A 14,537-nucleotide genomic window follows, 5' to 3' on the forward strand; every position below is an offset into this window, starting at 1 on the left:
ATCAATTAAGAGGTTACTGAAATAGTCTAAGGGAAAGTGATGAGCATCTGAACACTAGTGGTGTCTTCTGGATGGAGAGAAGGAAATAGATTTGCAGGTAGAAACCGATACAAGCTGACAACTAATTGCAAGTGGAGGGTGATGGAAGACACCTTCAATATTGTGAAATTGGGTACTGAGGAGCATGGGGATGTAGTGAGGCAGTGCTATCTTAGGCAAAGTATCCTTGAAAAATACTATAAACATTCTTATTTGCAGATTTCAGCATCTATGAAATTAAAAGTTTTACAAATTTTTCCTAAGTTTCCTCTCTTATTTAAAAAAAAACCATTTTTAAGTAAAATTAAACTTCATCATTTTAAAATATAAAAAACATTCTTGGCTCGTGGGCCTATAGAAATGGAGAGTTTGTGGATTCTTGATCTAGGCCAATTCACATAGTTCTTTGATATTTGATAGGGAAAAAAAAATCTCATTCTTGAAGGAAGCCATACATTTTAATTTGTTATCAGAAAAAGCTTCCCCACCCTTAGAACTAGCTGAAGATGGAATGGAACTCCCCTGCAGAGTTCCTCTTCTCGAAGGCTTTCAAGCAGAGAATGACTGAGCATCGTTGGATGAGCCTGGGATTTGGTCCCCCCTTATTCAATACAGCAGGATTCTAAAGAAATCAACACTTTGGAATAGAGTAAATAAATTCATCTTGATGAACAAAGGAGACATAAGCAAGGGAACCCTTTATGTCAGAAGTTTTGTTATGGGGAAGAATAACATACAGTGCCGACTGAGTGTGAACCACTTGATAGTTGACTGATGGATTCAAAACATTTTGTACTGGTTTTCCTAGACTTTAATGCAATACCAAACACGTAGTGGGTACTTAATGCCTACAGACTGGTAACAGCAGAAAATGGGATTTGTAGTAGTACAATCATATTAAATAATAATGAAAAGGGTAGCAAAAAATCTGCATGTTTGTAAATGGGACTGATTGGATGAAGCTTTCTCAGTATTAAGACTAAGCTTAAGTCACATGATCTCTATTCCCAGAGCAGGAAGATGAGGTTTTGAACTCTGGGTCCAAGAAAGACCCTGGGAAGTCAGATGATCTCTAAAACATCAGACAGGAAGTGATGTGGCCTGAGAGACTCAGACAACATTGTAACCATTGGTCAAGGATTGTTCCATCCTTTTAGTCTATCCAGTGAAAAGGCTTGGGTCTTTTCCTCTTAAACTGGGTGTTTTACTTCCTGCTAGGCAGGTTCCAGGGGCACATAGTGGGAGTTGGAATGGCTCCCATGTGTGTCTGGGCCTCTCCAGGCAGGGATTAAATAAATGTTCTTTGTACTGGAAGATTTCTCTGAGTGGTTAATTTGGGAAAGGGGTCTAGCACCTGTCCCACACATTTGGGTGGAAAATTAGGAATAGAGCAGTTTTAATTGAGTGCAGGTGAAGGCTCAAAATAAGCTTCCAGGATAGTGTGCTACGGCACCAGGAAAACTCAGGTGGCTTAAGGTGGCTCTGAGGAACAGATGACAGCAGGCTGCTCAGTTTGGGGCATCATGTGTTTGGAGGTGTATAGATGAGAAGAGTACAGAGGATAGACCAGACCAGTAGAAGGCCTCAAACTAGTGCAGAGAAAGAGAAAGTGAAGAAACACTGGATTTTGAGTCTGTAGAGATCAGATTTGGAAAAACAAGATTGCTGTATTTATTTGAAGGACTTTTAAGCATTTGTTTTTGTTTAAGAGAAGGGAAAGAGCCAGGATAACAATGGAGCCAGTTGCCAGGAGGCAAATTTGAGCCTTGCCATCAGTGTCTCCTGATGGGCTTAATACTGCATGGAATGGACTCCATCAGGATAAGAGTTTCTACCTTCCCAGATATCTTCAAGTTGATGCTCCCTTGGCCTAGGGGCCTGGCCAGCTGGTCCTTCAGGTCTAAAGTTCTGAGATGCTTGCTGAGTTCAGAGCGGAGAGCTCTTCAGGGCTAGTTTGAGTCAGGAGCTGCAGAAGACAAGCGTCTATCTCCAGTGAGACAGAAAGACTTGTCTTCAGGTCTTCCTGTATGGAGCTAGGCACTAGGATTGAGATCCTCAATGACTCTTGGGAACTGGCCTATCTAGCTTAGGGGGAAAAAGATGTTTTCTGGCAGTCAGAGGAAAAGGAGAGAATTCCCAGACTTCACCTTCATAGAATTAAAGGCTATTTATCTGTAAGAGTTAACAGGATAATTTCAGGGGCCTCTTTCTCTAAGTACCACCTAAATCAGCCTAACAAAAATCAAGGTTTAAAATGCAAATACTGCTTCAGATAGCAAATGATTAAAATGTTTGTGTTAACCAAAAAGTGGGTACCAAGATCTTTGCTTGGTTTGATGGGGGCAAGGGGATGCCTGAATCAGTTAGAGACCACTACCATATTATGTAGATTTCACAATTTGCCCAGGGGCCTACCTTGCTCTTCACAGGGATCTGCATAAATGCTGTATGGAGCTTTTTTTCTCAGGTATGGATGTCTTTGTAAAGGCAATTTTTTAAGCCCAGTATGCTACAATCATTTTCTTATAGAGGCAAGGATACAAAGTCCTGCTGATGATGACCATTGGAGACTTCATTAGTAAGTGGTATGGTGGAGAGAACGGAGGTATGGAAGCCCACCAGCTTGGTCACTTATTACTTGTGTGGCCATGGCTTCCATGGCTTTCTAGGCTGATTTCATGTTACTGCGTTTCTGGACTCTTCGCCATTCTAACACATTATTGTTCCACTTCCTTGCCTCTGCATAGGCTATCCCTGAGGGACACCTAGAATGGCTTCTCTTATTTGGGCCACTTGGAGTGCCCTCCCTTCTTTCAAAGGTGTCACCTCTTCCATGAGGCTTTTTCTAATCCTCCCATTCCTCACCTACTTTATACAGATTAATCACAGGGACTATTTTGTTGTCTGTGCATCTCTACATTTCCGGGCACATAGTCAGCACTGTATCGTTGCAGTAGGAGGTATCGCCATTTCCACAGCCCATCTCACAAGAAAACTTGGGAAGAAAGTAATTTGTAAGCAATATAATGAATGTCACTATTATGTAAGAACATTTGAGTCATTTAAATTCTAGCCCCAGTTCAAACAATAGCTAACTATGAGTCCCTAGGCAATTCATTCTGCTGGATCTGAAATTCCTTTTCTATAAAATGAGTGTGAATAGACCACATGATTTCCACAATTCCCATTAAGTCTAGCTTATAAAAAAAAACAGATTTATTTACAAGACAGGAAGGTGTATATGGCCCAGATCCTAGGTGCCTAAAGCATTTCTTGATTCAGTCACAGATTTGAAAGGGATCAGGAATTCTTTGTGCCCCATATCCCTCTTGATTCAGTTTCAATCCATGAAAATGCTGGCTTTTTGACCTGGATAAGTATCTGCTGATTTTACATTACACTAAACTCCTTCTCTCTCTCTCTTCCCCCCTCTCTCCCTTTAAATGCAACCATGGAGTTAATTTTAACTTAGTTTTTCTAATTAGATCTTATTGTATTTTACCATGGGTTGACATACATCAAAGATGACTTGGCTACAGAAATCTAAACCTATCTATAGGTTCTTGAGACATCCAATGGCCCCCTATAATCCATGCCACATAAATGGAATGGCTACCATACAACAGCATTTCACCTAGGATTTTGAAAGCAATTAATTTATTTGTTAATTTTACATACCACTGTTTGAAATTGAAGGGTTGCTTTTTTTTTGAGGGGTAAGGGGATATTCTTATGGAATCAATTCTAACTTTAGCCCTTTATAACTATTATGACTTTATTTAACAACTTAGTAAAAGCAGAGGTTTATGATTCTTAACATGGTATAAGGAGACCAAAATAAAGTTTAACAATACAAAGTGCCTTAAAAAAAAAAAAAAAGCATTCAACTCAGGAACCAGTCACTTCAACAGGACTTCCAAACTTTTCCTAATCAAGCCTTAGAATAAATAAAGACTAAGAGCAACATAAAAGACGTTTAAAAAAATGAAAGTTCATTTTTTTTTTTTTTTTTTTTGCCAATTTTAACAATCAAGAAAAAGAAAGTCTGGCTATTAATACTTAATGACATGGGCATCACGTTTATATAGAAAAACACACAATGATAAAAAAAGTATCATCACTGAAAATATTGCACAACTTCAGCTGTTTCTTCTCAGATTTGCTTTATATAATTGGGTGTATTTGAATTAATAAATAAAAAATTCGACCAAGAGACACGGCTAACAATTTAAATGGACCTGATACTAGAATTTCCTTTAAACTTTTCTCAAATTCACTTTATATCTTTCCATTATGGATTAATAGGGGAAAAAAATAATCATGTAGAGACCCTCCTGCATTCAAAAGACAAACGTTTTAAAAAAGTACTTATGATATATTCACCTCTCTAGAATCTAAGCACAGAGGCTCCTTCAAGTCTGCGTGTTTGACAATATAAAAATGTTAGGTAAAGGACTCAATTTCAAACAAAAAGTCAGAAACACTTCCTGATTCCTTTGGGTTAAGTTGAGACTGCATCTCTTTCTGCTCATCTAGGATGGGTAACTGCAGGGCCAGTGTGGAGCCGGACGTCTAAAAGTCACAGTAGAGTACAATAAGGAAAAACAAACACATGCTAACTAGAGAAAAAGATGACGACCACATCTTTACAAGACTGTCTCTACTAGAAACACTTCAGAAGCTTAAGAGATTTCTTGCATTGTTAAATCAGCTGCAAGAAACAGACGAAGGAGAAATTCCTTCTTTCTTGAGATCACAACTATGAAGTCATGTGGTTATACAAACTCGGCATTGGTGTGCAAAAAAAAAACATGAGAAACATCTACCTTATTATTTCCACCTACTTGCTTGATCAGCCAGCAGGACTAAACAGATACCTTCCAAACAGAGATCGAGATTCGGTTTATTTAACTTCAATAACCTCAGAACTACAGTAATTCGAGATGCAGTATCCTTTTGCTAAGGGTCAAGACTTATAATAAGTCTTTATGGGAAAGGGAGGAAGAAATGACCCAAGTCACAAGTGGGAATCTTTTTTCTTGTAATACTCATTATCCCTATGGGGTCTCTCTTCATGTTCTATAGCACAGTGGCCTAATTTGAGCTCAAAAGCCTTAATGTTTTAAGTCTGCTCAAAATTTTAATTCTTACCATGCAAAGATTCAAACGAATTAAAGCAAAACCCTGGAATGAGTAAATATTAAAATCATTTTCCTTGGGTTGATGTCTATTCTCATATTAAGTCACTTTCTTTTTTCAAAAAATAGAAAAGGGATAGTGCATCTCAGTTTGCTTAAGAGCTAGGAGATCACTTTAAATTCTGCATAATCCTAACTGCAAACAGAACATAGCACTTTGAACAGGTTATAAATAAACTGGTTTTCAAGCATAGAGGCAGCCCCAACAATAACAATACACTATTTAAAAAGACCTAAGGCAATGGATTCCATCTCCAATGGAAAAAAGAACTGTGCAAACAAGCTTAAAACTACTTCTTTGTGCCAGTGTTATAAAATGTAGCTTTTAAGAAAACCTTGACCCAAATGCTAGCAACTTGTGAAAAGAATGGGGGGAGAGGGAATGAAAGTTATTTCATTTAGGAAAAATAACCCCTACCTTGCTCCTAAGAAAATCTTCAATACACACAATTTAAACATCTACAGCTGCTGTAACACTTTACACAATTCCTATGCACTGGAATAATAACAAGACTAAGTACAATTATAGTTTAAACATTGGGTCAAAGGCTTTATGTAAAAATACCTTCCTACTTGTTCCTCTGGACTCTAAAATATCATGGACTGTTTCCAACCTCTGCAGCCATTCAGGAATTTCTAGGAAATGACTTTTGTGCATGATCTTAATTCCTGCTCCCTGGCTCTGTGGGCTCAGTGACAAAAGAGCAAAACCATCCAAAGCACTGATCAGAAGAGAGACCCGAGGCTCAGTTAGTCTCATAGGAGGAGAGCAGCGCTGCGTCCACCGGCTCCATGCAGGAGGGGCACGTGAAGGACCTCATGAGCCAGTTGTCTATACAGTCCAGGTGATAAATGTGCATGCACGGCAGAAACCGGATCGGGTCTCCATAAACAAAGTCCATCATACAGATCACACACCTAGGAGAAAGAACAAAGAAAGAGGCTAATGGAGAGGGCGGGCTCTGCCCAGGGCTGCAACCACCTGAAATGACAAAAGGTAGTTACAGAATCATGTCTAAAATACTCCATATGACACCTACTTCACAGAGGAACTGTGACAGTCAAATGAGATCATGGGATCAAGCCTTTAACATTCTACATAAATGAGCTTTTGTTATAGGGAACTCATTGCCTTGTAATACAGCCCATCTCATTTTTGGACAGCTCTAGCAATTATTATTTATAATACTAGGCCAAATTTGCCCTTCTGCAATATCAGTTCATCCTTATTCCGGGTTCTGGGGCTCAAAGGAACAAACCTAATCTCTCTCCTATGTGAGGAGGACCTGTTGGCTAGCACTTATCGGAGGACCTTAATTTTCTTATTTCTAAGAGGGTCCTTCCAGGTCTAAAAATTTTTAAATCAAAATGCCATTCCCTCTGTCTGTGGATCACTGAATGACCACGTATCAAGTTGTTTTTCTGAGTCAACACATTCCATTTTTTCAGCCAATTTGTCGTTCAAGGTGTCGGAAAGAAATCTTTAAAAAAATAGACAAAGTTAAGCGGCTAAAGATGAAAAAAGAATAGAGAACTCTATGAAATAATAAAGAAAATCTTAATTCAGTGATTCAATTTAATTTAATCACAACATTTACTAGTAAATTAATTTTTATAACTAAACTACACCATAAAGAGCACTAAATAAAATCAATAGAGGCTAGGATTCAAATCTACCTCTAAAACTTATTAGCTGTGACCACAAGGAAGTTGTTTCCTGTCTTTGATTTATAATTTGAGATGTAATTATCATTGTTGGTGCTAACTTCAGAGTTCATATGAGAATCCAATGAGCTAAATCTATAAATGTGCTTCATGAATCTTAAATTAGCAATAAAACGAGACTGAGCACAATCCTGGTACATGGTAAGTTCTATGTAAATGTTTACTCCCTTCTTCCTTCCTCCTTAAAATATGAGAAAGTTGTTTCTTACTATTATTTAGCTTACTGTATTGAGTCTAAGGCAAAACATAAAGGCCGGACTGGAAGAAACTTAAATTCTACTCACAGTTGCTAAGGATCATTTAAAAAAAAAAAAAAAACACAACTATCTGTAAAAACAGATGGGATACTTTATGAATTAAATCTGTAAAGCCCCACTAACCTTCTCAGTCTCTACTTCCTAGGCCTGATTAATGAAGCAGCCTTAAATCCACAAAGTATGTAAGGAAGAAGAGAACTTTCACTGAGATATCTAAAAGTCCCCGGATAAACAGATGGACAAAAGGATTGGGCTACTGTGCAAAAGGACACATGGACTAGCTGGTCTATTTCTGGCCTGACAGTCCTATAGTGTCAGTCTATTTTTTAAAATATTGGTTTCAAGTGGCTTTAGTATACAGGCCAATCTTCAGCTACAGAAGCCAATGACATTAGGCCTCTGCTGGCAAATCTGTTCTCAATCTGTAAGTCAAAGTAATGGATCCCTCATAAGGGATCCTAGTGTATAGCAAAAGCATCTTTAGAGGATATAGTGATTCATTTTCTTTTTTAAATCAGTTTGGAGAACAAAAACCCACTAGCAAGTATAATTTATCAATGATTTGTTCTTGTCCATAAATTTTTTTTATGGATAAAGGTTCATTGAATTGAAGATCTCATGCTGAAAGCTCTTTTCTTTAAGGAGTCCAGTATGATATGGCAAGTTCCAATCCCACTTCTTTTTTTTTCCTAGTCAGGAGGCAAAGTTTTATTGTAACTGTAATGCCATTACAAGCAGACTAAATTTCAAAATAAATTAGCCCCGAAACCAATTTTTAACCTTTAAATAACTTGAGTTACCTTTTTCCTCTTTGGCAATACTACCCTTCTCATTCTTTCCACAAAAATGGCCAATTCTCTCACAACAAAAAGAATTAATAAGGGTCAGTGTCTCTATGGTAATTTCTTAAAGTTCTATTTGTCAACAAGTATTTATTAAACACCTCTTATGTACTAAGCACTCTGTATACTAGAGTATACAAATACAAATAATGAAACAATCCCTACTCTCAAGGACCTTACATTCTCAGAAGGAGCACATGTGAACGCATGTATGTGTATACACGCTCAATCTATCTACATAATTTTTTATCTATTAAATAAAAGATAATTAGGGAAGGAGGAACACTAGAAGTTGGATGGTCCTGAAGAGATGAAGAAGAAGTACATGTAAGAGGGGGATAACCAGCATAAAGACACAAGGGTGGGAGATAACATACTTTTCTGTCTTGTCTTTAAAAAGATAAGGTTTGTGAGGAATGCCATAATGGATAGTTTTAAATCTGTGTCAGGAAAACCCAGGTTCAAATCCAACTTCTAATACTTGATCAACTCAATGAAGCTCCCTAAGCCTCAATATCCTGACCTATAAAATGGAGATAATATCCATGATTCTTGTCCTGAGGTTCAAATGGGACCCATGTAAAATGCTACATAGATTTCAATTATTATAAAAAGATTTTAATTTTCTAATCTACATATCCTTATACATGAAATATCTTTTAGTGTGACAAGCCATACCTGACTTTCCGAAATGTGGCTGAAAGTCTGTATAGCAAGCTAGAAAGTTCCTGGAAACCAAAAGCTAAAAAGAGACTTTCCCCCATTCATTGATGTTAGGAAAAAAACAAACAAACAAACAAAAAAAAAAAACACCACTCACTCCCGGATCTTTTTTTCTGACCCATCTCTCCCAGGGTCATACACTCCTTTAGGCAGATGCTGGATCAGGCCTATCCTCTGGGCTATTCGGATTTGCTCTTCTTCAGTCAGCTGTGTTGCCAGTCGAGTTTGGCTCGGAGTTGGATGATAAACTGGGACAGGGACTTCCTGAATTTAAAGAGGAAAAGGTTTAGTCATTTGTCTATGACAAGTCATTTTTGCTGATGCATTAACTCTACCCTCCAACCTAAACCTGAAAGCCAAGAAATGATTTTCTGGTTATGACTCTGACCTACTTGTAAAGCACAAAACAAACTCCTAACAAAAACTGACAAGAATTTCTACTGAAGTCAGAACCATTTGTTTTACTTAGCCATTGAATGCTGGTGCTCAAATAAATCAATGGTAAAAATGAATCACTACCTGGAGCTTACATGAAAGTAGTTAACAGGTCTACAGTCAAATATGTTAATTTGCTATTCTTCAAATTCTCAAGGATTAGGATTTGCAAAAGCCCATCATGTCTACCACGGAAATCCTTCTGCTGATGTTACCCGCTGTGCAAAAGAAACACAGCCCTCTCAGAAGAGTTACAATTCCCAACAACTAAAAGGGCAGTAGGAAAAGCATGAGTAGTTCTATCTACAACCCACCAAAAAGTGGCCTACACAATCTTCAAACGTGTTGTTTACGATGTTTTGTAAAATAAACAAATAAATGAATGAATGAATGAATAAGTAAGTAAATGCATAAAAGGGAAAACTCCAGGAACAGAGTAGGCTGCAGTGTATGAGGCAGAGGAAGAGGCCACTTTGAAGACTGCCTAGGTGTCCAGATATGGTTCAACAGGAATTCTCTGGACAATAGTGAGGGGGAGAGGGAGAATGGTGTCCCTAAGGGAGGAGAGGAGGGAGAAGGGGAGAAAGCAGGAATTAATCACTTCCTGAGGAAGCCCATTCTACTTTGGGATTGTGGTTGAGTCATTTTTAATCACATGATACTTGTGACCACATTTGGGGTTTTCTTGGCAAAAGTATTGGAGGGGTTTGCAGTTTCTTTCTCCAGCTCATTTTACAGATTGAAAAAACTGAGGCAAACAGGGGTGAAGAGACCTTCCCAGAGTCCTACAGCTAGTGTCTAGATTTGAATTCAGGAAGATGAGTGTTCCTGACTCCACAACTGATGCTCTATCCATCCAGCCCCCCAGTTGCCTAGTTGGAATAGGCTAATTCTTTGGAAGCACTTCTTGAAATCAATCCCAAATTGGTCTCTCAGTGGCTTCCAAACCCATAGTCCCTGGTTTTTCCCTCAGGGGTCAAGCAGAACAAATCATAGAATAGACTTCTGAATACAAGAAAGCTGCTATTTTAAGCTACGACCCTGAGGGCCTTTATCAGCCAGTGAGTGTTCTCTAGGCTACCAATGTCCTTCCTAAAATGTGTCCCACATTTTAGATAAGTTCTGCTCAGGGCAGAAGAGATCACGGTGAATACCATCTTTTCAGTTCTCGTCATTATGGCTGTCTTAATGCAATTTTAGTATTTTACTATCTCTTTTAGTTTCTATAAAATCCCAAGACCCCAAACCCAAAGTCTAACCACACCTCCCATTTTGCAATTGTGAAGCTGACATTGTGTATATAAGACCTCAAGTTTGAAGAGAGAGAGAGAGAGATGTGAAAAATGTAAAACATCTTTACCTAACATGACCCTATCATCCAATATGTTGCAAGTCTTTTTCTTTGTGTCATCTCAAGGATGCCATCCAAGTCTTTTGTTTTTGTTTTTCTGAGGCAACTGGAGTTAAGTGACTTTCCCAGGATCACAGAGCTAGGGAGTGTTAAGTGTCTGAGGCCAAATTTGAACTCAGGTCCTACTGACTTCAGGGCTGGTGCTCTACCCACTGTGCCACCTAGCTGCCCCATGTCCTATTTATATAACCTATATCTCTAACTTATTCACAAAAAAACTGTTAGAAATTTCCAAATGCTTTCATAAATTTAGAAAGCTAGGTGGATAGAATGTAGGCCTTGGATGGAGTAATACTGCACTGTGGGGAAATGAAGAAGAGGGTGATTTTCAGAAAAACACTGCAAGATGCAAAGTGAAGTCAGAAGAACCATGAGATAATTGTGCTTAATAACAAATGTAATGAGAATCCACTGTGATAGATTTGATTTACCAATGATGGAAGACAATTCCAAAGGACTTGAAATGAAAAATTGCTATCCACCTCCAGAGAGAAGAAATGAGCTGAGTGCAAAGTATAATTTTCTTTTCCAATTTTTCTTGTTTAAAAAATATGATTAAATATAGACGTGTGTTTTGTATGACTTCACAGGTACAACTAATATACTGCATATCTTTTCTATGGGTAGGAGAAAGAAACTTTGGAATTCAAAATTTTTAAAGAAAAAATGCTAAAAATAAATAAATTTAGAAGTGCTTTATAAAAAACTTACACCGTCATATATATGTTAATTATTGGGATGATGGTGGTGGTAGTAGCAGCAATAATAGTAAACCACAGCATTTTTAATATGCTACTCTAGTAACTTATGAAAAGAAAAAGTTGGACACCACTATTTCCTTTCTATGATGTTCATAATATCCCTTTAATAATAAGTTGTGAAATTTGGTCAGGAATCATAATTAAGCTCACTGCCCAGATCTGTGGTACTTCTTCTACTGTTCTTCCACCAAGTATCCTAGATCCTTCCTGGCTTCTTCAGGTGATTATCTATCCTCTTATCTCCCTCCCACTATCTTCATTCTTTCTATCTCCTCGATATCACTAATGGAATTCATTATTACCTTTCCTCAAAACCCTCTCCTCTTCCAAGCATCCCTATTAATGTTAAGGACTCCAGTCCCCAACCTCTGTGTCAACATTGGATTCTTAACACTCACCTTACACATTAAATCAACTGCCAAATCATTTCTACCTCTACATTTCTTCTTATTAAGTCCTTTTATTTTCACTCATACAACAAGCCCCCAGGATTGCTTCTCTCCACACTATTTTTGTTGTTTTTAATTTTTAAATGAAATTTTGAACTTAACAACAATCATCAAATAAAACATGAATTTTCATAAACAAAGTTAAGTCAGGAAAAAAAGGATTGTATAAAAAAATGAATTACTATGTATAACTTGCTTCTTCTTTTAAGTATGTAATAAATTCAGCATGTAACTTTTAAAGCAATCCTACTTTGTGGATTTCCGGACTTCCTTCTTTTCTCACTTTATCCCCAAACTGAGTATCTATAGTAACACGAACTACTCCTTTGTCTTTAAAAAAAAAAGTTTTCTTTGCAAAACTGTTATTGTACAAATTGTTCTCCTGTTTCTCCTCACTTCATTCTGCATCAATTTTTAAAAGTCTTTCTAGGTTTCTCTGTAGCTATCCCTTTCATAATTTCTTATAGTATAATATTCCATTAAAATCATACTCAGCTATTTTCCATTTGAGGGGCACCCCGTTGATTTCTAGTGCTTTGTTAAAATAAGATAAAAAATAACTGCTACAAATATTTTTGTTTATATGGGTATTTTTCTTCTTTCTTTAACACTTTGGGGTATACCCAGCTTAGTAGTAATAGTATTGCTGCATCAAAAGGTATGCAGAGTTTAGTGACTTTTTGTCCCAGAACTATTACAATTTTGTCCCAGGTTTCTCTGAATCTTAAGCTTCTTTCCACTCCAATGCATACACCACACAATGCAGCCAAAGTTATTTTACTAAAGTATAAATCTGACCATGTCAAACACTCTCCTTTCCCCACAACATTCACTCTCACTCAATAAACTCCACTGGGTCTCTATTATCTTCAGAGTTGAACATGAAGAAATTGTGTTTTTAACTCCCTTGCTGGCATAGAACACTATTTCACTATTTCCTTATTTGATCATAGACTTTGAGCTGGAAGGTAACTTTAAGGTATTCTAATTCAAACCTTCATCCCAAAGGGGAGGAAACTGTGATCCAGAAAGGAGAAAGGCTTGCTGCCCATAGTTTTTCCCTCAGCCTACGCGCCATTCTAACTGATTTTCCAGTGTTTAGGTGTCCAGTCTAATAAATAAAACAGTTCTTGTAGGAGGGACTCAGGTTGGGAGTAAAGAGAGAGCAGAACAAAGTTATCTTCTCAATAGATAGGCTCCAATGTCCTTTACCAGCCCTGTACCTTCTGAAGAAGAGTTGGCTGCTCCGAGACACATTATATTCCAGAATTATTAGTCTAACAAACCTCAGCAAAGCTAAAGAATTTAAGTCTCTCTCTGCACTAGGAATGTGCAGTAAGTAGTATTTTACAGAATACCAAAATCAGTGTCAGATATGACATACTGACAATTTGTTTTCTATTTTGTGCAGAAGACACATTCACATTCTCTCTGCCAAAAGTGACTTGCCACAGGATGACAACAATTATTATTATTGTTATTTCTGTTATCATCTGTCAAAGGGAAATTATGTATTGGATCTGATTCTAACTAACAAGGAAGAGATGGTTGCTGGGATGGAAATGATGGGAAACTTGGACACGACTACTCCTTAGAACTGTGATGGATAAAATCTTACATGAGCCCATGATGTTGGAAAACCAGATTTTAAAGGATCCAGAAGAAGTACTGCTAGGAGAGCATGGATAAAAATTCTATGAGCAAAGTTTAGGAGGGATGGGAATAATTCTCAAGAATGAAACTCGATATACTGCAACATATTTAACATATATAGGACTGCTTGCCATCTTGGGGGGGGGGGTGGAGGGAGGGAGGGGAAAAAACAAAACATAAGCGATTGCAAGGGATAATGTTGTATAAAAATTATCCTGGCATGGATTCTGTCAATACAAAGTTATTATTAAATAAAATAAAATTTAAAAAAAAATAAATAAAAAAAATAAAAAATAAAAAAAAAGAATGAAACTCTAAAGACACAAGAAAAATTCCAATGAGGAAGAATAAAGATGATGATTTCTAAAGATCTAAAGAATCAAATTTTTTTGTGGAAAAGATGAACAGATGTGAATCAGAAAATAATACAAACAGTTCTTGATATATGGTCAGACTCAAAGATTAACTGCTGATGGTTCAGTGTCAATTTAGTTGAAAACTTAAAGTAAATAGAATGCTGGACCTGGATTCAGGAAGAGTCATCTTCATGGTTCAAAACTGTTTTCACCTTTGTGCTACCCTGGGCAAGTCACTTTACGTCTGTTTATCTCAGTTTCTTCAATGTAATTGAAGAAGGAAATGACAAACCACTCAAAAATCTTTTCCAAGAAAACCCCAAGTGGGGTCATGAAGACTTGGATATGACAGAACAACAAGAAGTGGAGTACAGTAGAGATCTGTACTTGGCCCTATCATATTTCACATTTTTATCAAGGACTTTGAAAAAAGCATAGACGGCATGTTCAACAAACCTATAGGTAACCAAAGCTGGGAGGTATATCAAAAGCAGTGAATGACAAAGTAAGGAGAATCCAGAAAGATAGTGAAACCACTAAGATGACAATAGACATTAAATAAAAAGTCCTAAATTAGGTTCAAAAAACTCCATTTCACAAATAGTAGAGGGGAAAGGCTTATTCGGACAACAGCTCATCTGAAAAAGATCTAAGGACTTTAGTGGAGAAAGCACTGGCCCTGAAGTCG

At 37.3% G+C, this 14,537-nt stretch overlaps 1 protein-coding gene across 1 annotated transcript in view; it reads right to left on the reverse strand.

The window, feature by feature from the left end:
• Nucleotides 1-3,679: 3,679 nt before the first annotated feature.
• RNF11 (ring finger protein 11) overlaps nt 3,680-14,537 on the reverse strand; it is a 65,446-nt gene continuing 54,588 nt past the window's right edge. The window contains exons 2-3 of the mRNA XM_051999717.1: nt 8,882-9,048; nt 3,680-6,155 (exon numbers count right to left, since the gene is read on the reverse strand). Of these exons, the coding sequence (XP_051855677.1) occupies nt 5,984-6,155; nt 8,882-9,048 (339 nt within the window). The 3' untranslated portion in view covers nt 3,680-5,983. The remainder of the gene's footprint in view (nt 6,156-8,881; nt 9,049-14,537) is intronic.

The sequence above is a fragment of the Antechinus flavipes genome, chromosome 4 (genome assembly GCF_016432865.1).
Source record: "Antechinus flavipes isolate AdamAnt ecotype Samford, QLD, Australia chromosome 4, AdamAnt_v2, whole genome shotgun sequence".
Classification (NCBI taxonomy): Eukaryota; Metazoa; Chordata; class Mammalia; order Dasyuromorphia; family Dasyuridae; genus Antechinus; species Antechinus flavipes.